The sequence below is a fragment of the Phoxinus phoxinus genome (genome assembly GCF_949152265.1).
Source record: "Phoxinus phoxinus genome assembly, chromosome: 21".
Lineage (NCBI taxonomy): Eukaryota > Metazoa > Chordata > Actinopteri > Cypriniformes > Leuciscidae > Phoxinus > Phoxinus phoxinus.
This window is the reverse complement of record NC_136896.1, coordinates 4,936,812-4,960,080: the sequence shown is the minus strand read 5'-3', so window position 1 is coordinate 4,960,080 and position 23,269 is coordinate 4,936,812. Positions and strand designations below refer to the sequence as shown.

The 23,269-nt window shown below is 37.0% G+C and overlaps 1 protein-coding gene across 1 annotated transcript; it reads right to left on the bottom strand.

Annotated features, from left to right (window-relative positions):
* Positions 1 to 1,155: 1,155 nt before the first annotated feature.
* On the bottom strand, positions 1,156 to 19,221 carry ppp2r2d (protein phosphatase 2, regulatory subunit B, delta). The gene is made up of 10 exons (XM_079596377.1): positions 18,968 to 19,221; positions 18,656 to 18,730; positions 8,519 to 8,616; positions 8,266 to 8,431; positions 7,287 to 7,399; positions 6,074 to 6,251; positions 4,367 to 4,531; positions 3,773 to 3,942; positions 3,468 to 3,559; positions 1,156 to 2,133 (listed from the first exon to the last, which is right to left on the bottom strand). The coding sequence occupies exons 1-10, from the start codon at positions 18,975 to 18,977 to the stop codon at positions 1,854 to 1,856; spliced, it is 1,347 nt and encodes a 448-aa protein (XP_079452503.1). The 5' UTR covers positions 18,978 to 19,221; the 3' UTR covers positions 1,156 to 1,853.
* Between the last annotated feature and the right edge of the window lie 4,048 nt (positions 19,222 to 23,269).

Sequence of the window (23,269 nt, the reverse complement as noted above, 5' to 3'; positions counted from 1 at the left end):
ATGTTATCATCATCATCATCATTTAACAAGGAACAAGGTCCGAGTACGTAACCGACCCGTAAGTTCCCATATTTAAAGAGCGTCACAATCAGCTATACAACAACTTTGCACTTGTCAACCGTTAAGTTACGTTTGTCATTTTAACATCAGTTTTGCAGCCGCATGTCAAAATTCAGCAGCACACAAACTGTTGTCACCGGATTCTTTAAACCACATCCTGATTCGCGCTAAATCCGCTTGGGGCAATTTCTGCGCAACTTTTTCTTTTGCGCAGGAATTGAGCGCAAGGAGCATCTCAACATCGGTTTGTGATCGGTTTAACTTCGATTGACTGGAGGAAAGCCAGTTTTGTCTCTACAGGCACTCGACACATCGGTTTCAATTTGAGTGTTCTACGCCGGTCACCGACCGGACCATATCTTGTATATTAGTGTCCAAATACTACGCCGCAAGAACCGTAGCAGCACATGAACGCACAAACGGAGTGCTAGAAGGACAAATAATGCATGTGGGAAGAATTGTGGGTAAGGTAGCCGGGCGACTTGATGTCGAGATCATCTAGTCCTCAAGGTTATCAGGTGAGGATTATTTTTGGACAGACTTAAGGCGGTAGAATCCCTTTACAAAAGAAAAGAAGAGAAAGAAAAATAACTAATACCAAAATAAAAACAGGATCTAAAGCAAATCAGACGGCAATACTGATGCTTATGGCCAATGTCCTCATTCAAACAGTGCAACTGCAAATTCAAGTAGTACAACATGGAGATTTGCTTCCCAACCGGCTCATTATCAGGGAATTACGTTTGTTTTGATGTCGTCTTTAGACTCCTCCGACATACAAGCAAGTGAAACCATAAAATCGAGGCCAAAACCAAATCTATTTAGTTTGCGTCATTTCATTTGGTAAATTCCACGTTTTTGGGGGTTGAATTCCCCAATAATGCTGCCGATACAGGTTCAGCAGGATGATTTCACATTTTAACCACTGGCGCTCCAGATCTACATATGCAGATTACATGCAAATATAGAACATAAAATTCATACATACCTGCTCATAATGTAAAAACGCTTTCTCTTTGTAGTTATGTTACTTTTATTAAGTGGTTTGACACCAGAGGGTGTAATATATAGATACAGTCAGTGAGTAGATATTATGCATGAGAAAACAAGAAAAAAAAGGTATAAAAACAGAACAAAAGTAAAAACGAAAGAAAACAGAAACAAGAAACTGTCCACTGACCAAATTGGAGACCTGTTTTAAGTGCTTAAAAAGGTAGAAGGTCAAGGCCTGAGAGTCGGGCCAGGGGAAGGAATGTTAACAGGCAATAAACAAACGCTCATGAAGGCCTGAATTTCGAAGTCGAACAGCGAGTACATACGATTGACAGCGAGACGTTACTCATCCTGGTGAGTTTCCGTACTTTTGGTCGTCAAATCATAAAACCTTAAGGCTCAGCCGAAAGACGAATACATGTATGACTTTTTGCGAAATTGATCTGGTCTGAATGCGGATTGGTGCCGCTGGAGGGTTGGTTGAAATTGGCCTTCACCTCTGCCTTTATTTTATTATTTAAATTATTGACGCCCTCCCAAAGAGAGCTTTTTCCTAAATATACAATGTCTCTCAGCTTCCTTGACTAAATGTGTAAAACAAGTGCTTCACTTCTTTGTCAGGATGACAACGGAGCAATATTTCTCTTACAGATTTAACGACTAAGCAAAGTACGAGATTTCTTGAGTGTCCTCCGATCAGGGCCGGGGGAAACGGGGATGAGGAGGGGATGTTTCTTTTTTCTTGATTTTTGTTTCTTCTTTGTTTTTAAATCACTCTTTCTTTCTTTTTTTTTCTTTTTTTAATTAAGTTTGTCCTGGAATATATACAGGTTGTTGGTGGCGGCCACAGCTATGACGTTCTCTTTCGGGTGCCAGGCAGTGTGTAGGATCTTCTTGTTGAAGTCCAGGCTGTCCACGCTGATTTCGTCTTTCTTCCGTTTGCCGCCGGTGCAGACCTTGCGGGGTTTGAGCATGGCACGGGGTTTACTGTTCTCCCTCGACGCCTCCAGTGTGATGTCCCTGCGCGTGTTCCTGTCGAACATCCTAAAGAAGTTGTTGTAGGAACCCGTCATGATGGCACTGAGGAGGAGGGAAGCACAGGGGCGAGGGAAGGAAAAGAATAAAGATTAGTCATTAATCAAACGTATTGTAAAGTTATGTTACTTCAACGCAGTCTCAAAAGGCTCTTGAGTTTGAGAATTTCTGCACAACCAAATGTCAAATAATGACCGTTTTCAATCAGTCACGCCACTGGTCGAGTCTTTGTTTGCATCTTAAACACTGGTAAGCATTGGTTTTGCTGCAGGACATCTGATTTGTAGGCTTGAATGGTTTCAAACTATTGGTTTTAACTATATTGATTCAGTTCAAAAGCCTGATTCAGTGATTCTTTCAGTCCCATCAGAAACGTTCAAGTACCACTTCATCAACACGAATCAGAACCTTTTTTCCTACATTATATCATTAATATTATTTAAGTAAATATTATCATGATAAAAACTTACCAAGTAACTTCCACTCAATTTTTTAATGAGTAGTTTTTAATCACTCAAATATTTCACAAGAAACATACCATCCAGTCTTTAAATATATGCAAAAATAATATGGCATGCGTCATCCACACAAATTGTTGTGATTACTGTAATATTGACAAATCAAAGATAAATAGTTTTTTTTTTTTTTATGTAGCAGACTTGCTTCCAAACCCTCCAAAGAACTCAAGCCAGGGAAACCAAATAAAAATGAAAATTAAATAAAAATTAATAATAAATAGCTGAAATTAATTGTAAATAAAAATAAAAAATCTACACACACATTGGTATCGGTGCATCCCTAATATATACACATACAGGTGAAACTCGAATATTGTGTAAAAGTTCATTTATTTCAGTAATTCAACTTAAAAGGTGAAACTAATATATTATATAGACATATGACATGCCAAGTGAGATATTTCAAGCCTTTATTTGTTATAATTTTGATGATTATGGTTTACAGCTTATGTAAAAAACCCAAAATCAAAATTAGAATATTGCGAAAAGGTTTTCATAGCTGTAATCATCAAAATTATAACAAATAAAGGCTTGAAATATCTGACTTTGCATGTAATGAGTCTATATAATATATTAGTTTCACCTTTTAAGTTGAATTACTGAAATAAATGAACTTTTGCATGATATTCAAATTTTTCAAGTTTCACCTATATTTAACAATAAATAGCTATATTATCTATCTATCCATCTATCTATCTATCTATCCATCGATCCATCTATCCATCTATATATATATAAAATAAGGGTCGTCACATTATTGGGAAGGATAAACTGCTTTAAAATGTGGAACTGTAGGAATGGGACTTCAATAGAGCGTGTGGAAAACCTCTACATTCACTCTCATGAAATACAGTTTTGTACCTGTCTGAACCGTTCCAACAGCACTCAAACTTGTCGAAAATGCAGTCGTTCTCGTAGAGCGAGCACAACTTGCTACGTAGGTACTCGTGCACCTGAAACGGAGAAGCACATGGGAATCAGCAAAAAACATATCACTCTCAAAATAAGACACATTTAAGCACTGTGTGAAACTTTGGGGAGGTGCCGGCACTATTTGAAGAATGTATTAATTGAAGACGTGCAACACCATGTTCTGAAAATATGCGAAACATGACTGGACAGGCTCTGGAATGGCAGTTGTCGCAATAATCAGATCTCCACTGTACCTGGTAGGTCTCTACGGGCCGGTTCTCCATGTTCAGGTCCCAAACTTTAACGGAGAGGTAATCGCGGGTCATCATGTATCTGCCGCTGTGGCTGAACTTGACGTCGGATATGGAGGAGATGATTTCTGAGAAGAACGACCGGCTGCTGGGATCTTCTGGCTCCTCAAAAACTTTGGAGAAACAAAACCACAATTTTTGTTGACATTTCTCAATACCAATGCTATTCCATATTATTAAGAATATAAAGTCCACGCATTCCATCCAAACACTTCACTTTTATGCATGTGCAGTGTTTTGAAACGAGTGCATTTGACAGGAAGTAAAAGGCCAGAGTTTGCCGTTTTGCTTTGCTGGTCTGGAATGAGGTCTAAGTTGAGAACAGAGTGTTCGATTAATTACATAACCCAGTGATTACGTAACACAAGGCCCTGCAGACATTGAACACTGGAAACACACTGCAAAAACAGACGGACAGGAACTCTCCACAGCCTTTCTCAAATTCTCAAAAGTTCAGACTATCTGATGGAAAATAAAGGGATGCAAAAAAATAAAAATAAAATAGGAAGAGACATTGGACTGACTTCAAATACTCACATTTACTATGTCTATCGCAGAGCGCGCCAGCCCTCATGTCACACAGGCGGATGGTTCCTTTACTACTGCTGTATACAAAGACGTTACACTGGTGTGGGTGACACTCGGCCGCCGTTATCACCTCCGTCAGCTCCTCCATATTGGCTGGTTTTATATCTACAATGTCTGAGGGGGGAAACCATAAAGGAAACCAACAGAAACAAGTACACACACACACACACACACTTTAAAGCGGTTGAGACGTCACCGCTGCAGGCCTTGGTCATTACTTGGGGATTTGGCTTCGAAACAAAAACGTGTTTGAAAAAGATGATTGGAGGATGTTTTCTAATTGATATTTAAAATATATTCAGATTGCCCAATGCCTTCAATATTAAAAATGTGTATGTTTTAGAATAAAATTGTTAAAAGGGTTATATTCAGAGCCTAAAACTAACTTTTTGCCACACCTGGCAAAGGCCTATGACTTCAGAAAATTTAACAGCCACACTTTTTTTTACCAGCTATGAAACGTAGATAAATCCTTATTAAAGTTTCAACTGTTATTCAGTCAAAAGCAATAAGTGATTGTTCTTTGTCTTTTGTTGACTGATTAACATTAAAAACACACACAGCAGGAATATTAGGCTGCTGTCACTTTAAGTGCTAATGCACGGATCCAATGTGCAAATACTGTTACACGTTTTATGTCTAACTTTTTGAACACGTACTTCGGATGTTTGCACACAGAAAACTTCCCACAGCCCGAGTAACAAATCGAGTTTCCTTTCATGTCTCCTTAAACTTGAATATTTAATTTGGAAAGGCTTAAACTTTCGTGAAGATTCAACACTGCCCCGTCAACTGTCCCGAGCGTTGTTCACGTTTTTTCACGTTCATTCATAAAAATGTTACCGGCCAATGTCAATTTTTAGATATTTGACTCTTGGCAGGTGCTCATTTTAGGCCTTGGTTATATTGTTTCAAGAACCTGTCGCAGGATAATTCAGGCTTTGCGAAGAGGTTATTATTAAAGGTGCAGTAAGCGATTTCTAAGAAATTCTTTCAAAAGAGAGATAGTTGAGAAAGAGAGAGAGCTGAGAAATTAGCAAAGAGGAAAATATCAGAGGAGAATTATTGGAAGAAGGGTTACATACAATCAGGCAAGAGCAAGGACCCGCGTTAATATTGGAAAAAGTTTCCAGCGCCGGAGAGCAGGAAGGCATGAAAACAGGTTGCTTTGTTTCGGCTCGGCACGCGAGTAACATTGCCGTTTCAAAGAAACAAGATGTGTTATGATGATGTTGTTGAACCACAGCTGATTCATCCATACTTGCGCAAGCTGTCTGATGTTAGTGGTTGCCTGTGTTGTATAGTGTTTCCAGTTTCTTGCGGAAGGAGAAATTAAAGGAGGGGTGTGTTTGTTTGGGTGCTTATTTCAATACCAACTGTTTTTTTCAGAAATCGCTTACTGCACCTTTAAAGGATGGGCAAGGGCACAAACCCAAACACTTGACCTTATTTCATCTGCATAGAGGATGTTTACATAAGGTACAGCAGCAAATAAAACAGCCACTTCAGTTCTAAAGGTGTAAAATGGTCATGAAAACATAATTATGACTACTGACTGAAGCACAAACAGATATTTAAATAAACACCTCTATAGCAAAATAAATTCAGGGAGGACATATGTCAATTAAAACAAGCCACAGATCAGGTAAAGGATACTAAAACTTCTATCTGTGATTTCTAAATGCCAGAGGTTTATTCTGAGGTCGTCTGCAGAAAGGTATGTTTCATAATCACTATTTACTGAAATGGAATTGATGTGATATGTATGTGCGTTTGCAAATATTCTGCGTGGGCTGGCTTCCACCATCAAGTCCATCGGCATCAGCACAGGAACCTGCAAGACAACCGGAGTTACTTAATGAAATATTAAACAAACAAAAACACATTTAAATGCATTTACATTTTAAATATGTCATATTTATTTAAAATATTTTCCACAATGTAAAAAGGAAAATAAATTAGCATCTTGTCTCTCCCATCCTAGATTCATTTCTAAGGCTGATTGTAATCTTTTATAATCTAAGGCTGATTGTAATCTTTTCGCAACCATATTGTGATGCACTAAAAATAAGCAAACATACGATTATAACTGGTTCCAAAGAGTTTACAATTAAGGTTCTATATTTGTTAAATAAGACTCGAACCCATTTGACCTAAAACATTTTCCTTGAAGCTAATATTTCCATTAAAAACAGTCACATGTTCACAGTTCTCTAATGTCAGTTAATGATCACATGACATGCAGGAAAACAAATGCAATATTAAGTTTTTTTTGTTTGTTTTATTTTAATTATTTTTATGATTAATTTTAATCTCACTAACCAGTTTGGGTTAATGCAATAGTTAACATTAACTAACAATAAAAAAAAAAGTATATCTTATTTTTAATTATAATTAATTAATCCGTTACATTTATATAGCGCCTTTTCAAATTAACTTTAACTAGTCAAATATTTCTACATCGATAGCTAAACATTAGTTAAGGAACCATATTGCTAATAGTGAACAATGCTATATTTAAGAATTAACTTCACCTATTATTAAAGGTTCCAATAAATTTATGATTCACTGTTGTACAGTTTTTCCCAAATATATCCTTGTCTTGACTAGTCTGCAACACATCTCGCTCTGTAAATAACATTAAGCAGTCCTGCCCCACTGACAACCAGCATATGCATCTACTGCGGTATCAAAAAATTGTACAGTCGCACTCTGTACTCTACAGACTGCAAGTTCTGTAAACATCAGTGAAATTACTATATATATATATGAATTAAATATTTATTAACTAAAAACCAGTGCTTCACTGCACAGCTACTGGCTGCACTTGCAACTCAGAATGTCATGGGAATAAAAGAGACAGACTAACCCGTAGTGATGTGATTCGAAACGGATCTCGCAGTCTTCCGTCTTCGTCTTTAAGGTTGTATCCTTCCGCTCGTTTGTCCCTTTCACTAATCTTCCATAGTTTAATGGTTTTGTCTTTATGATAAGAAAATTATACAAATCAGTAACAGACAAACTGCATATCTGAAACCTAGTGAGCTAAAATGGAGCCAAAACACAAACATGTTTTCTTTAATCAGTGCAAAATACATTATATTTTTGTCAGGATGATCACAATACTATCTAGGTACTGTAGGCAGCTCAAATAGTTTGGGAACATCTATAGAAAAACTACCATTCAAAAGTTTGGGGTCTGTATGATTTTTTTCTTGAAAAAATCTGCTCACAATATAAACATTTATTTTTTTCTCACAAATATCTTCTATGGAAGTTTTAGGACCGAAAAATGTTCATCCAATCATTGCATTTGGTCCGAATGCAATGATAGGATGCCCTACCTGCCTGTCAGAGTAAGCATTTCCATAACTCTGTGCGCAATTACAAGATGGCGATCCGTGACCCGAAGCTTTTCACGTCCTCAGACTCGGATTTATGCGTTTCTCTGGCAACACTATCAATGCCGAAACTAATCTGCAGCAGTCAGCTGGTACAAGTCAGAGCTTTGCAAGTTGTTTACGTTCATTATTATTGTAATGTTATGTGCTTTGAGACATGAGGTAATTTAATGCCGTCTCATGACGCTTTGCTGAATCTGCTCCAGCTGTGTGTGACCATGTGTTTTAAAGGTGGTGTGGCTTTAGAGCGCACTGGAGGGAGGGATCTAATGCTTTCAGAGATAGCTTGCTATTGCTAGCCGCTCTGAAATGGCCAACCCTAACTTTAATGCATCCTTGCTGAAAAGTATTAATTACTTTACAATAAATAAATCTTAAAGACCCCAAACTTTTGAAAGATAGCACAAAAAATAAAGAAGAAGCAAAAGCACAATTTACTCTTCATACCATTTGTGGACAGGAGAAAGTGTGCAGCGTTCTGTTGCGGGAGCCATCGGATTTTATTGATCTTCTCCTCTATTTCTAAACTTTTCAAGTAATCAAACTCAGGCTCATGACTCTGAAAAGTGCTGTACACGTTGTATTCCCCTCTTGAGAGTGGGCGGTTTTTACTCTGTGAAGAGAAACATTGAACACACTAGTTAACACATCTATTGAGTCACATATTCTAAATATACATATATATTTATTGTTGCATCACCTCCTGTTCTCTCTGAAATATGACGACTCTTCCCCCTTTGTCTCCTGTGGCTAGTAACTCCCCAGAATAGTTAAATTCAACAGTTGAGATAATGTCCGCTGTATAATCAAAAGGAAGAAAGAAAGATTAGACAATCATGTCTTCCATGCATTCAACATGCACAGCTTTAAGAAAGTAGAAAGCTTTCACATCAAAATTGAGCCAAGTTACTTTCTAAATGCATGTTCTTGGACTGATCATTGTATGTTGTGCCACTTAAAGTGCTCATATTATGATATTTTAAAGGTTTCTATTTTTGTTCTGTAGGTCTCCAACAATAGGTTTACATTCACCCAATAATATCAAAAAACACTTTAATAATATCAGCACAATATGCATTGCAGCATCTCTTTTCTCACGGTGTCTAAAAGGTTTCAGTCTCTCTTAACCTCTCCTTTCGCGACCCAACTCTGCTCTGATTGGTCAGATGTCCCAGTCTATTGTGGTCTAATAATACACTGCGTGTTGGAAGCAAAACGCCTTGTAATAGGCTATATCTGAATTTCAGTTCCTCAGCGCTTGTACGAACAGTAACAATGGAGTCAGTTTTATCGTATCAATACGAGTCAGAGAAAGTGGATTTGCTTTCGCAGAGCAGAAAACACCATCGTCAACAAAACTAAAACTCTTCAGGGCTTCAGCAACAACTACAGTGTTGAATTGCGGGTCGAAGTAGATGTTGTTCTTTGTCCATTTATCTTGATCTATGAAACTTTGCATATCTTTTATATTCACAAACAGCTATATTACACGCTACATAATAGGGGCACTTTAAAACATTCATTACTCAAGTCTCATCTTCATAAACGCTTCAGTTTGAGTTTTAGGTTAAAACTTGTTAAACTTGAGTTAACACAAATCTGTTGGATTTGGCTTCCTCTGTGTGGATGACTTCCTCTGTGATGTCTCTCGCTCCGAGGGAAGGGCACAGGGATAAACAGAGGAATGATTCAGTGTTCCTGAAACAGAACAATTAGCTCGACGCACACAGACCTGGCCTTCATTCAGACAACGGTTCACATGCCAAAAACACAGTATGAGAGATAATCAAATGCCTCTTGTACATTTATAGAACTGAAACAAAGCTAACGGCTATTTGGTTTCTTCACAGTGTGGATTTGATGAGGAAACTCTACACCAGGTGAGAAACGCTGATAAGCAACGAATCAAAATGGAGAAATCTGGTTTTAACTACATGGTGTCTGGTTAAAAACAGTAACAGGTTACTGGTGTCTGATAAAACAAGGTTATGATATGATACACTGAAAAAAAGAGAAAGACTTCTGTGTTTTCAGTTTACACAGAAAGAAACTTCACCATTGAGCACCACCAAAGCTACGGGAGAACGCAATTATTTACTCAACCTTGTGACTTTGAGGGGAAAAATAAAAATAACTATGCAACAACATAACCTGCCCACAAATGAATGTGCCACATGAGTTAGAGAACATACTTTTACATCCAAAGTAATCAGACACATCTTTATTCCATTCAGGGCCGGCAAAAAAAAAATCCTTAATAATTTTTTTATGTTTTATAAATGTGGTCGATTTGATATCAATTCTCAAAATCCACGAATCGATCTTTATTGCCTGAAAAACCTTAAAATGCACTGATCATTTCATTTGTATCTTTGTTCTATTGTATTTATTTGTGTTATTGCTTGTAGTTTAACTATTTGTTCTTTTTTATTAATGACTGTTAACTTGTCTTTAATAATCTTTGAAATTTATATTAGTTTTATCTGTGGTATTGAAATTGGAATCGAGAATTGTTAAATTTTACTTGTATCTAAAATTGTGGGTGTCATAACCTTATTTATTGCAATACAAGGATACATGGGACAAAAACAATAAATATTTTATTCATTTATGACTTTGTGGTGGGGCCAGTGAAAATGGAATAATTGAAATCAGTGAATCGAATTGAGATCTTGTGAATTGGAATCGAGACATGTGAATCGATACCCAGTCCCAGCCCTCATTCCATTTCAAGCTAACTTTTATATGACGGGCAAAAATTATTGAAATATATGATGAATAAAAACGTATATCAATTCACAAAACAGAACATGCTAAATAATTTTATTTCAGAAGGACAAGGGTAAATAAAGTGGCTGGTGTAGCTCAATTATTGTAATGGAAGTTAATAGGCACCAAAGTTTAAAAAAATTCTCCTTTTGTAAAAACAATCAAAACACAACATGAGGGTGAGCAAATTATGATTGATTTCTGAAAATCAACTAATGAAGAAAATCAAAAAAATAATCATGATTACAATATTGACCAACAATCTTGATTATGACTTTGCCATAATCCAGCAACGCTAACCAATAGAAACCCTGGGCTGAAGGATCAGCTAATAAGCAACAAACATACAAAGCCCTCGGGTCTCTGCACGTGTGTGTGTTCTGGACAGTCTGTGTCTGATTAATCAATCTCTAGTCACACCAGTGACAGAGAATCTGATGACTCAGAAACATCAGCGGGTGAACCTCACACAACACAGCAAGAACACGCCCGCTCATATTTCACTCCAAGATCAACAAAGATAGATATGATCATTTTTGCATACAGAAAATGAGGGCTATTTTGGTGACCGTTTTTCACATTGCATAAAGCACACAATTAAGCAAATGTTCTGCTTATATTCCCATTACAATAATGTTTAAGTTAATAAGCAAATAAGATGTGCACAAAATAGTTAAGTCAACACTTACATTTAATAAATATTTAAAAAACATTAAATACTATTGTATATCTGCACATATGTATTTTGCTATTAATATATTTTTAATAATAATAATATAGTATTTAATAAGTTACAATTTAATGATAGCAAATAAGATGTGCAAAAGATGTTCAAGCGACAATTTATATATTTAAGAAATTCAACATTTGAAATAAATATACATCTACATTACTTTATCATAAAATAATAATTGCATTTTAATGTAATCATTATTGTTCTTTTTAATATAACGTACAATATAATATTATATATATTTTATTTTTTATTTTTTTATTATATAACAATTTAATTTCATACTGGTTTATCAACTTCTCTCAGTAATGACATGTCTTGCTTAAGGTTTATTGTCATAAAAATGAACAAATGCAAAACATTTTATATGAAAAAATCATTTTATTTCTGCAAAATATAAACACATTTTATTTAAAATATTTGTCTTGACTGTGGGTGAGGTGTTATGTGACCTGGGCATGTTTTTGTGAGATACACTGTCGTGAGGAGAACCGTGGTCATTAACTATTCGATTAACTATCCATTAACTATAGGATGTTTCATCCTGTGCATCTGAAAAAGACGCACCGCTGTACTGTATCAGACCCAGAGCACACACCACTGAACTGTATCAGACCCAGAGCACACACCACTGTACTGTATCAGACCCTGAGCAAACACCACTGTACTGTATCAGACCCAGAGCAAACACCACTGTACTGTATCAGACCCAGAGCAAACACCACTGTACTGTATCAGACCCAGAGCAAACACCACTGTACTGTTTAGACCCTGAGCAAACACCGCTGTACTGTATCAGACCCAGAGCAAACACCGCTGTACTGTATCAGATCCAGAGCAAACATCACTGTACTGTATCAGACCCAGAGCAAACACCACTGTACTGTATCAGACCCAGAGCAAACACCACTGTACTGTATCAGACCCTGAGCAAACACCGCTGTACTGTATCAGACCCAGAGCAAACACCGCTGTACTGTATCAGACCCTGAGCAAACACCACTGTACTGTATCAGACCCAGAGCAAACACCGCTGCACTGTATCAGACCCAGAGCACACACCGCTGTATTGTATCAGACTCAGAGCAAACACCACTGTACTGTTTAGACCCTGAGCAAACACCGCTGTATTGTATCAGACCCAGAGCAAACACCACTGTACTGTATCAGACCCAGAGCAAACACCGCTGTACTGTATCAGACCTAGGGCTGGGCGATAAAACGATAACGATAATTATCGCGATATAATTTTTCTCGATAAAACGATATCAAGAGCTCGATAAATGTTCGATAATTTTTTTTGCGCCAAAAGCGGAACGAATCTCATTTGAACCGCGCGCGCCACACGGACCGTTTATCCGCTCGGCTCAAAGTACAAACGGCAGCGCGAGCGCGAGCTCACTAGAGCAGACGCGTTTACTCTGATCGGTCTCGGTCACTAGATCCAGTGAGAGCGCTTGAATTCAGCGAGGAACACAAATGTCTCAGTGATTTAAACCAGTTTAAAGGCAGATGAAACAGCGCTGACGAACAGGAGAACACAGTGCGCAACGATACAGTCAAAGCTTTCCCGTCTACACATTCCCATCATTTACCACGGATTTAACATTACTGTAACGTTAGCCTAGTAATATTAACTGCACCATGAAATGTGGGATATATATATATTGAATTGTATAATATTATTAATGTAGACAATGTATTAAAGGACTAATGGAATATAATTACAGTTTTTAATAATGTATTTAGGCTACTGGTTTTCATAAATACCATAGAAACGTCACAATATGTGACGTTTCTCACATAGAAACCATAAAGTTACATTTTATCTGTGGTTATCATGATCTAAATGCATGATGCTGGATGACCAATGGTTAATTTTAATAAAACTAAAGAATATTACATTTTACCAAATACAAATAATGTTGTTACTTTTTTTTAACAGATTTTACTGTTTTTGTTAATGAACATAAATTGTATAAAGTAAATCTGCATCCTAACTCAAGCTAATACTACTGAAATAAAGATATTTATTTTGTTAAGGAAAAATGTCAAATATTTGAATGTTCTACCTCGGATTTGTGAAATGTTCACCTGTTTGTCAAGTGTTTGTCATGATATTTTCTGACAATAAAGAGTAGTTTAAAAACACAATGCTCTGGTTTCTACAGCTTTCACTTAGGAGTACAAATCTGTCTTTAAACTTGAAATAAATAAAGATTTGACATTTATCGATAATTATCGATATCGACTGATATAAAAAAAAATATCGTGATATTTTTTTTTGGCCATATCGCCCAGCCCTAATCAGACCCAGAGCAAACACCGCTGTACTGTATCAGATCCAGAGCAAACATCACTGTACTGTATCAGACCCAGAGCAAACACCACTGTACTGTATCAGACCCAGAGCAAACACCGCTGTACTGTATCAGACCCAGAGCAAACACCACTGTACTGTATCAGACCCAGAGCAAACACCGCTGTACTGTATCAGACCCAGAGCAAACACCACTGTACTGTATCAGACCCAGAGCAAACACCACTGTACTGTATCAGACCCAGAGCAAACACCACTGTACTGTATCAGACCCAGAGCAAACACCGCTGTACTGTATCAGACCCAGAGCAAACACCACTGTACTGTATCAGATCCAGAGCAAACACCACTGTACTGTATCAGACCCAGAGCAAACACCACTGTACTGTATCAGACCCAGAGCAAACACCACTGTACTGTATCAGACCCAGAGCAAACACCGCTGTACTGTATCAGACCCAGAGCAAACACCACTGTACTGTATCAGATCCAGAGCAAACACCGCTGTATTGTATCAGACCCAGAGCAAACACCACTGTACTGTATCAGACCCAGAGCACACACCACTGTACTGTATCAGATCCAGAGCAAACATCACTGTACTGTATCACAACACAAACAGCCGCAGCAGCGGGGAAGCGTAGGCAGGAACATGATGGGTGTTGACCACCACCACCTTTTAAAAAAAACGAACGATTCGTCCTAAAGCTGCTAACGTCCACCTCGGACATCCTACAGCAACATTACATCAGCACCTCCCGAAACCAGATCAAATCACAGCATCATACAGTCCGTTAGCGCTAGGAAAAGCAGACCAAGCCTGACCTCGAAAAGCTCAAAAACAAGCGGAGCGCACACGGAAATAAAAGCACACATACCCATCCTGAAAGGTAGGGAGAAGCCATTATAGCACAGTTGCAGACTGTGGCTGTCAGCACACAGAAGACAGAGGAAGATTTAAGAGCCTGGAGAAGCTGCGGTGTGGACGCAGGGAGGGTGAGCGACGCGGTTCTGTGCGGCCATGTTAGACAGGTAAAATCATGAGGGGAACCAACCCCACACACACACACACACTTGACAGGGACCCTACAATGTGTCATCCCAAATGAATTATTGCCTCATAAACAAGAGCATATAACTTTAAGGGAGTTTGCAGCGCAGTCCTTCCCACAAATTACTCACTTCCTGTTTAAAAGTCATTCAGGGCTAGATAAAAAGCACAACTGAGGCTGGACAAGATGGAAAATTCACAATACACTCACCAACATGATTTAAAAAATAGATAGAAATTTACATACAATCCAAGACATTTCACAAAAACATTGCAGTTCATTACTGGAAAAACAAAAACAAATTTGCATAGGATTATATTTTTATATACTTATGTGTGGGGAAAATTGCACTTTAGTTCTTTTTTTTTATCTACTCGACAACAATGGCTGTTGTTTAAGTTATAAATTTGTATACTTCAATTGACTGTTTATTGCAATATCAGGCATATCACTTTGATAAAAGACATCTTATTAATCCTTAAGTGATGAGTCAAACAAACAGCCAGTATGAAACAAACAATATGAACCATATTTTGCACATTTAGTCCAGTAAAACATATGCAACAAGTCAATAACACTATAAGAACATCTTATGACTAGTCCTCGGGTTCTTGTTTTAAAATCAAAAGCTCGACAAAAAAAAAAAAGAGAATTGAAATGAAACCGGAAGTCTTCACACTTAGGAATTACTTGGAAAACACATTGGCTGTGAGCCAGCAGCGACTATCTCAGAGCTGTTTAGTGAGAAAGTGTGAGTGTGAGAAAGACAGTCCGTATTTATTTCTATCTTTAGATCCTGTAAACACACAGTCTGAAGGTCTGCTAATAAAAAAACAACACTGTAATTGTATTTTGAATCCAAATTTGCATGCATCCTTATCGCTACGGCCTAAAAATTCCCATATGCGCAGAATTCAGAAAAAAGGAATATTGCCACTCGGAGCGATCACACCTCACAGTCCAGCAAGCGATACAGTCATCTCTAAATAACCTTCTCTTCCACATAAGGGGCCAGTCTGCTCAGATGATATTACACAAGTCAACATGTGTCCATTTCCTAGAAATCCGTTTGTTTTTTTACACAGAGGGCAAAGCCGAGACCTGGAAGTGGCAAAAACATCAACAACGAAGCGCCACCATATTAACAACAACACACAACTAAAGGCTAGTTTACACACTATAAAGATAACAATTAGCGTACACGTCGCCAGCGGACGATATCGCTCTGTTTATTCTATGCGCGTGCTTGACTGTCACTTTAAATGCTTGAGCTTGTCACAGGATGCATTCTGATTGGCTGTCAATGTTTTTATTGTTGTCATCAGCTGGATTAAATCGTTCTGAAAGTGATTCCAACTATAATATTGTGTCGTTATTGTTACAGCTGTGGTGTGAACTGCTATTCCTCAATGTTGAGAACGATTTTCAGAACCATATCTTTATAGTTATTGTAAACGGGCCTTAAGTCACTAAAAACTTTTGTTTCAACATTATACTTCATTAAAGGGTCAGTTAAACCAAAAATGAAAATTCCATCATATAATTACTAACTCTTCATTTCATTCCAAACCTGTAAGACTCTTGTTCATCTTTGGGACACAAATGAAGATATTTTTTATGAAATTTGAGAGATTTCTGCCCCTTTATTGAAAGTCTATTCACCCAAAACTCTGATGCTTTAAAGCGTTCATAAAGGGATTATAAAAAAACCCCACATGAATCAAGCGGTTTACCCCAAGTCTTCTGAAGAGACAAGACTACTTTATATGACTAATAGATATAATTTATTCACACATTGATCAGAGAACGTAAATAGAGGATTCAAATTTGGTAAACGGAAGCTCAAGCATGCTTGCTTGATGCGTGAGATCCAATGAGGTTTGTTCTCGCGTGTCAAGCAAGTACGGTTGAGCTTCTGTTTATTGATCAATGTTTATATGTGAATAAAAGCCTATATTCAATCTGTTCACCATTATAAAACGACCGTTTCTCTTGAGAACACTTGGATTAAACCGCTTCATTTATTTGGATTTATTTTACGATCTCCTTATGAAAGTTTAAACCGCGAATACTTTCAATGAATGGACAGAAGTCTCTCGGATTTCACTGAAAATATCTTCAGTTGCGTTTTAAAGTTGAATGAAAGACTTGTGGGTTTAGAATGACATGAGAGAGAGTCAGTGATGACAGATTTCCTTTTAAGAATCTCTCTGAACTGAATAAAACCGTGTCAAATAAAAAGCAACATTTAGTCTTATAAAAAGCGACAAGCCACACGCAAACCTGATAGATTTAGGCTAGCAAAAATATTTCATGCAGAAACCACCCAAAAACAACAACAAAAAGACTCCCAAAAACCTACTTGACAAAGTGCTTAAAGCAAATAACAAAATCGAAGCACCACAATGAACGTCAATTTGCTTTCAGGGATTCAGAAGCACAACTGTATTCCCAAGCCTCTCTCACTGATCTCTGGATGGAGCGACACATGGATAATGTGAGCTGGTCGGACCAGTTGGACGTGCTTTCCGCCGTTTCAAAGGCAGGATGTGCTTCCCTACTGGAGCCCCAGAATGCAGCACACATGCTAACTGACGCTCATAAAGCAATCTATAACGTGTCATGTCATATTAATACAGATTTTTAATTTGTTACTACTGTGCTATGCTGAATGTTTGTTTGCCAACACTTGCCTTCATGAGATTAAAAACTCACAAAATAGTATGCGGAACATTGCGTTCTTTCCCACGTTCAGTAAAACTGACATATTGTTCTCTTTATATATAGCCAATCATCTGCTACTCGTCATTGCTAGAAAGAGGTAAGGCAAGACACTACAGGAAAAAACACTTTTTTCTTCTTCTTGAGATTGCAGGCTATTTTGGTTCCATGACATCTCTCAGATAACATCCGAATTACACATTTACACGTTTATTTTATTGCACTTTATCTTTTTGCTTAAAATTCAAAACGTAATAAACACATACTGATAAAGAAATCTCGACTTCAGTAGCACTTGCAGTAAAACTTTACCGTTTCATTCCGAATTATATTCTAGAGGTTTTTACAGAGGGGTTTGTTCTTATCATATGCCTGATTTATAGAACATTTTATTTCTTTAAACATGGTGAAAATGCACCATCTGATTTATGGAGTGACAAAATCAGCTCTGTAAAAACCTCTAATATGTCAACAACAACAACAAAAAAACTATTTGAACCTGGCTTTATCCAATGTTCAGATTTCTGTCCTGGAAATATATGTAAATTAGTGCATATTAATTAGATCATGACTAATTTGCATATTTAAGCATAACATCTCAGAAAACTGCTGTAATAATGTACAGACTAATCAACTGGGGAAGTAGCCTATGGTTATTATTAAAAAATGTTTTACCATGTTTTCCTGTGGTATCTTGCATTGAGAAGTATATGGGGGGAGCATTTGATTGGACAAGACTTTGAGTGCAACTTGAGACATCAGTATTTTTACACATTTTCCTCTACGGTTTCACTTAAATCAATATTTCACGTCCATGCATTTGTGCATATATATCTACTTGTCTATGTGTGTTTTGTGATAATGTCCAGCAAACTGTGCATTACTGCTGACATCTATTAGCAAGTGGTTTTACCCAAAGCGACTTACAAATGAGGAACATCACAAGGAATTTGTCATTCAAGACCAAACAAACAGTATTATTTACAGTACTGCAATGCAAAGTTAGACACACAATATCATCTGTCTATTGCCTTCACTCCATTTACTATTTGAAAAAGGGTGAGAACACTTTTTTTTTGGACAGAAATGTCAATCTTTGGGATGGACGTGTAATTTTCATGGATTTACAACACTCCATCTCTTCCTATCATATCTCGCCATGCATGATTTCCATTTAACAAACCTCATCGCTCATGCATACTCACCCAAGGGTGTTTAAGAACAAAGCAAACCATTATTTACCTTCTGCAACATCTTCATCTGTGGCTCCTTTGACCTGGGAGAAGCACCACTGGAAATCATTGCCTCCACCAACCCCTGCAACAACAACAACACCACAACTGCATTTAAATGCATGCACAGATCAACCTCCCAGAAGCATTTAATCACGCTGAACTCAAACCCCTGTCCCGCACGAGCATGCATACTGAGATAAAGCAGTGTATGTGGGTTTGATAGTCTCAGTAAAGGGGGCTGGTTTGATGTTTAGGCCGCACTGCTGCCGCTCGCGCCCCCGCCTATCAACACACACAACCCCCAGCGCGGCGCGTTTACCTGCCATCATCTCCAGTGCCTGTGCCTGTGCCTCGAGCCTTCAGCGCGGCTAATCCTCGAGCTCAGCCGGGCGGACGGTATGAACGAGCGCGGAATGAAAGCGGGTTCAGCGAGAGCGGGATCTGCCCGTGATTTGCTTTCGCTTCAAGATGGCGCACACTCCCGTCGACATGACACAGTGACGTCATTTAATCAAGCGCGCCGTGCGCCCGGCACGTCCTCGCTGCGCTGAGGTTTGCGCAGACACTGAAAGAGTTGCGCAAATATGCCAAACGCCCTTGTTTTTGTTTGTTTATTGGGTGGATGAATGTGTTATACACCTAATCGGAGACTTGCAGTCTCAGTAGTGAACAATGGAATATTCTATTGCTTGTCATTTCAAGCTGCGGTTATTTGTCAAGTTATACAAAATGTGTGAAATAGGATTTAATAGGTGTGTGTTTAGGATGTCATAAAATGCTAACTCTGGACAAATAAGTTAGACATTTTATAAAGAGGTGTTTACATTCCACCACAACAGTAAACAATAGGCATGTGGTAGAAATTACATTTGTTCATGAAGGTTCAAAGATTAAAAAAGGAAGACAAGGGGAATGCACGTTGGACATCAGAAAAACAAACAAACAAATACAAACAAGTATGAAAAATGTGTTCAAACTGAGTTGGAGTCAACAATGGAATAATGTCACGATTGTTAATATTTCGAATATTTCTGAAGAGTAAGTGATCTACAAAATTAGATTGTGTGTGTGTGTGTGGGTGTGGGTGTGTGTGTGTGTGTGTTTGTGTGTGTTTAATACTTTGTTACTGTAATTTTACCTTTCTCGTCATTTTTAAATCTCACTTGCATCAGTTAGGTTAGGCTACTATCTGTATTGTTGCATAGGCTACTTATAAGGAAAATAATAATAATGTACAAACATTTTACATTTTAATTTCTAAATAAATCCTCAATAAATAGGCCTACACCTCTTTTTTAATCTTAGGATGTGGTGTTATTCTCTGATGAAGATATTGACAGTATAGTTCATTGCAGTGTTATGGCTATTTCATAAGTTTGCCACAAGGAGGAGCCATTATATCTGTGTGAGTGTTTGAAAACACTGGATTTAGGATATTAAACTGTTAGAGCAGTCTGTCCATTGTTCATAATTTTTGGATGTTAACACATTTGTGAATTTACTTTTGTCATCATGCGATAAATACCAGTCAACAAATAACTGTAAAGCCAATTTGGCATTCATACCATATAGGCCTATATTATGTAGGAAATCACATTGGTGCTTCATAACATAAATAAAGCATACAGAATAATATCAAAATGAATAATTCATCTGTTTGCAGGACCCATGTGGATCTGGCAGATGTCTTTAAATCAATGTTTTACAGAGAGCAGCGCAGAACAAAATTAGAGTGTATATCAACAGAGACATCCTGCAAACGGGAGTCATTACATGAGCCGCACTGCTAATGGGAAAGAGAAGAAGTGAGCAGTGATCCGAAGAACAAACCGGTGCTCCTCTACCACCTAATACATGCATATTAATTCATTGATGATTTATTAATTAGCTGGCCAGCAGAAATATGCTCTGGTATTCCTTTGTGGTGTAATTCAGAAGATTGGGTTTTGTTTATATTTAACTTTCAACAAAGCTGAGGGATTATCATGCATATTCATTTGTAAAAATGGTTTTGCTGAATTATTCTTCCATTAATTTCAGAAACACTGTGAATATAAATCCCAATGTTGTAATTCTCTGAAACATTTGCATTAGGACTTCACATTATGAACATGCTGCTGATTTCAGGTCTGATCAGGTCCTATGATGTTGATTGCCATCAAAACTAATCACAATTTTCAATTAATAACTGTGATTGTGCATTAGTCCTATAGAGGGGTTGATTGCACCGTCATTTTATAGGCCAATATTATTTACTATAACCCATAACGCGTTAATGACCAGCAGATGGCAGTCTTTAAATATAAATGACCTCTTTTTCTTTTTAATGGACTCTGTACAGCCAGCAGAATTGAAATGCAGCTGCACTGTTCATCAGGTCCAGTACTGTGTAAATGGTAATGATATTATGTCTCTGCTGTATAGGCATCGACAGTAATTTAAGTTGCTTTTCAGCCGCTTGTTGGGTCAGTGTCGAACTGAACACATGCTGCAGATGAGACAGGCAGAGCATTTGTTGTGGTTATTTATCATAGCTTATTGTTCAAATAATCAATGCTGCATTCAGTGCACATGAGTAGAAATCTACACCGGAGTGATAAAAATGACACAAAACTGACATTTATTTATGAAGATTGTTCATGACGCTTCATAACATTTGATAAACAGACAGTGGGACATGACTTAAAAATGTAAACATATGAGTTTAACTGATTTTCTAAATCTAAAAAAAGGAAAAATTAAATGCATATAAAATATAAAAGGTAACACTTTACAATAAGGTCTCATTTCTTAATATTAGTTAATGTATGCACTATCAATGAGAAATACATTTGTTACTGTATTTACTGTTACTGTATTTATAATCTTTGTTAATGCTAGTTGTTTGTTCATGTTGCATTAAATAATGTTAACAAATACAACTTTTGATTTGAATAATGTATTAGTAAATGTTGAAATTAACATTAATTAAGATTAATAAATGATGTCGAAGTATTGTTTAATATTAGTTAATGTTGACTATAATGTTCACTAATGTTAACTAATGAAACCTTATTGTAAAGTGTTACCATAAAAAAAATATATATATAGGCTATATATATAGTAGTTTGGGGTCCAAAATAATGTTTATTTTTTAGCAAGGATGCATTAAATTGATCAAAAGAGACAATAAGGGCTTTTAGTTTACTGTAAATTTACATTGTTTTACATTTTAAAATAAATGCTGTTCATTTGAACTAATTCATTTGAGCACAGCATTTTCAACATTGATAATAATAATAATAATAAAAAATTCAGCTTTGCATCACATGAATAAATTACTTTTCAAAATTATTTACATATTAAAATAGATTAAAAAAAAATATTAAAAAAATATATTTGATTTTTGATCAAATAAACGCAGCCTTGGTGAGAATAAGAGACTGCTTTCAAAAACTTTTTTTTTTAAATCGCACCAAACCCAAACATTTAATTGGTAATAATTAATTCATCATACATTCATCAGTCACATTAATCATTTCATTAATCATTTGTTTGGGCTATGCAGTTCAGGCCAAATATGAATTATTTTCACTTGATTTTAAGCATGTTTATCAGAACTATACAGTATGCCCTATAGGAACAGAAATGGGAAATGTATTCATCTCATAGATGAGAGATGAAGGGAGAGTTTCTATGTCCTTTAATAAAACAGACACTGTGAAAATAAAAGCCTTTGCCAGCGATGTGGGGAGCAGCACAAGCTTTTAAGTGTAATAAACCAAATTAAATTAGCTAGGAAATCACACAGAATATACCGGCTACTTAGGAAGAGGAAGAAAAACAGGCCTTCATCTCGCTCACCTTAATTATGAAGCCTTTATTAGTTACACCACACACTAAATGTAAATTACAGGCCTACCACTTACTGCACGAGAGCAGTTCCTCATCCTTCTGGACACACATTAGCCGGGACGAGCGTGTTTCTTTCAAGTCTAGTTACTGCTGTCATTGGATCAGTGTCCTTTGAAACGGATTTCTGTTATTTATTTTATTCATAAGTTCAGATGCTCAATCACAAGCTTTTATTCTGTAAGTACCACAAAGAAGAAGAGGCAAATGATGAATTGAATCATTGGTAAACCATGAGGCTTTGCTGACTTGCTTCTATTCCAGACTGAAATAACTAAGATATGTAGTTGACATGGTAGTCAATGGCTACCATAAATTGACAGGTTCCCAACATTCTTCAAAATATCTTCTTTTTAGTTCAACAGATTGAACCTCATGAACAACATAAGGGTGAGTAAATGTTCAGATCTTCAGGGTGTCTTTAAGGTCAGATCTGTTCAAAAAGGGGGATGAGTTTACAGGTTAAAGATGTTTCATATCTCAAAAGTATAATCACAGTATTTTTTGTGTCCATGAGAAGATAAGCATCACGTGTAGGCTGTTGCTCCTCCGGTTTCTTCTCTCTCCAGTGACCGTCCCTTCTTTTATCTTCTACCCCTTTACTCTGATTTCATTAGTTCCATTGATATTCAGGCCTACTTTTCCATGTTCATAAAAAATTAACAACACTTTTCCCCCCGCTCTGAACTATTTCTACGCAGATCAAACTGAGTCATGGGAGTAATGAGAA

What these genes read in the sequence shown, in the direction of transcription:
- ppp2r2d (XM_079596377.1), bottom strand. An exon ending in TATTTCAGAGAGAACAGGAG is followed by an intron (nt 8,432 to 8,518) that starts GTGATGCAACAA and finishes TTCTCTTCACAG; the next exon opens with AGTAAAAACCGCCCACTCTC. An exon ending in TTCGAATCACATCACTACGG is followed by an intron (nt 6,252 to 7,286) that starts GTTAGTCTGTCT and finishes GTTGTCTTGCAG; the next exon opens with GTTCCTGTGCTGATGCCGAT.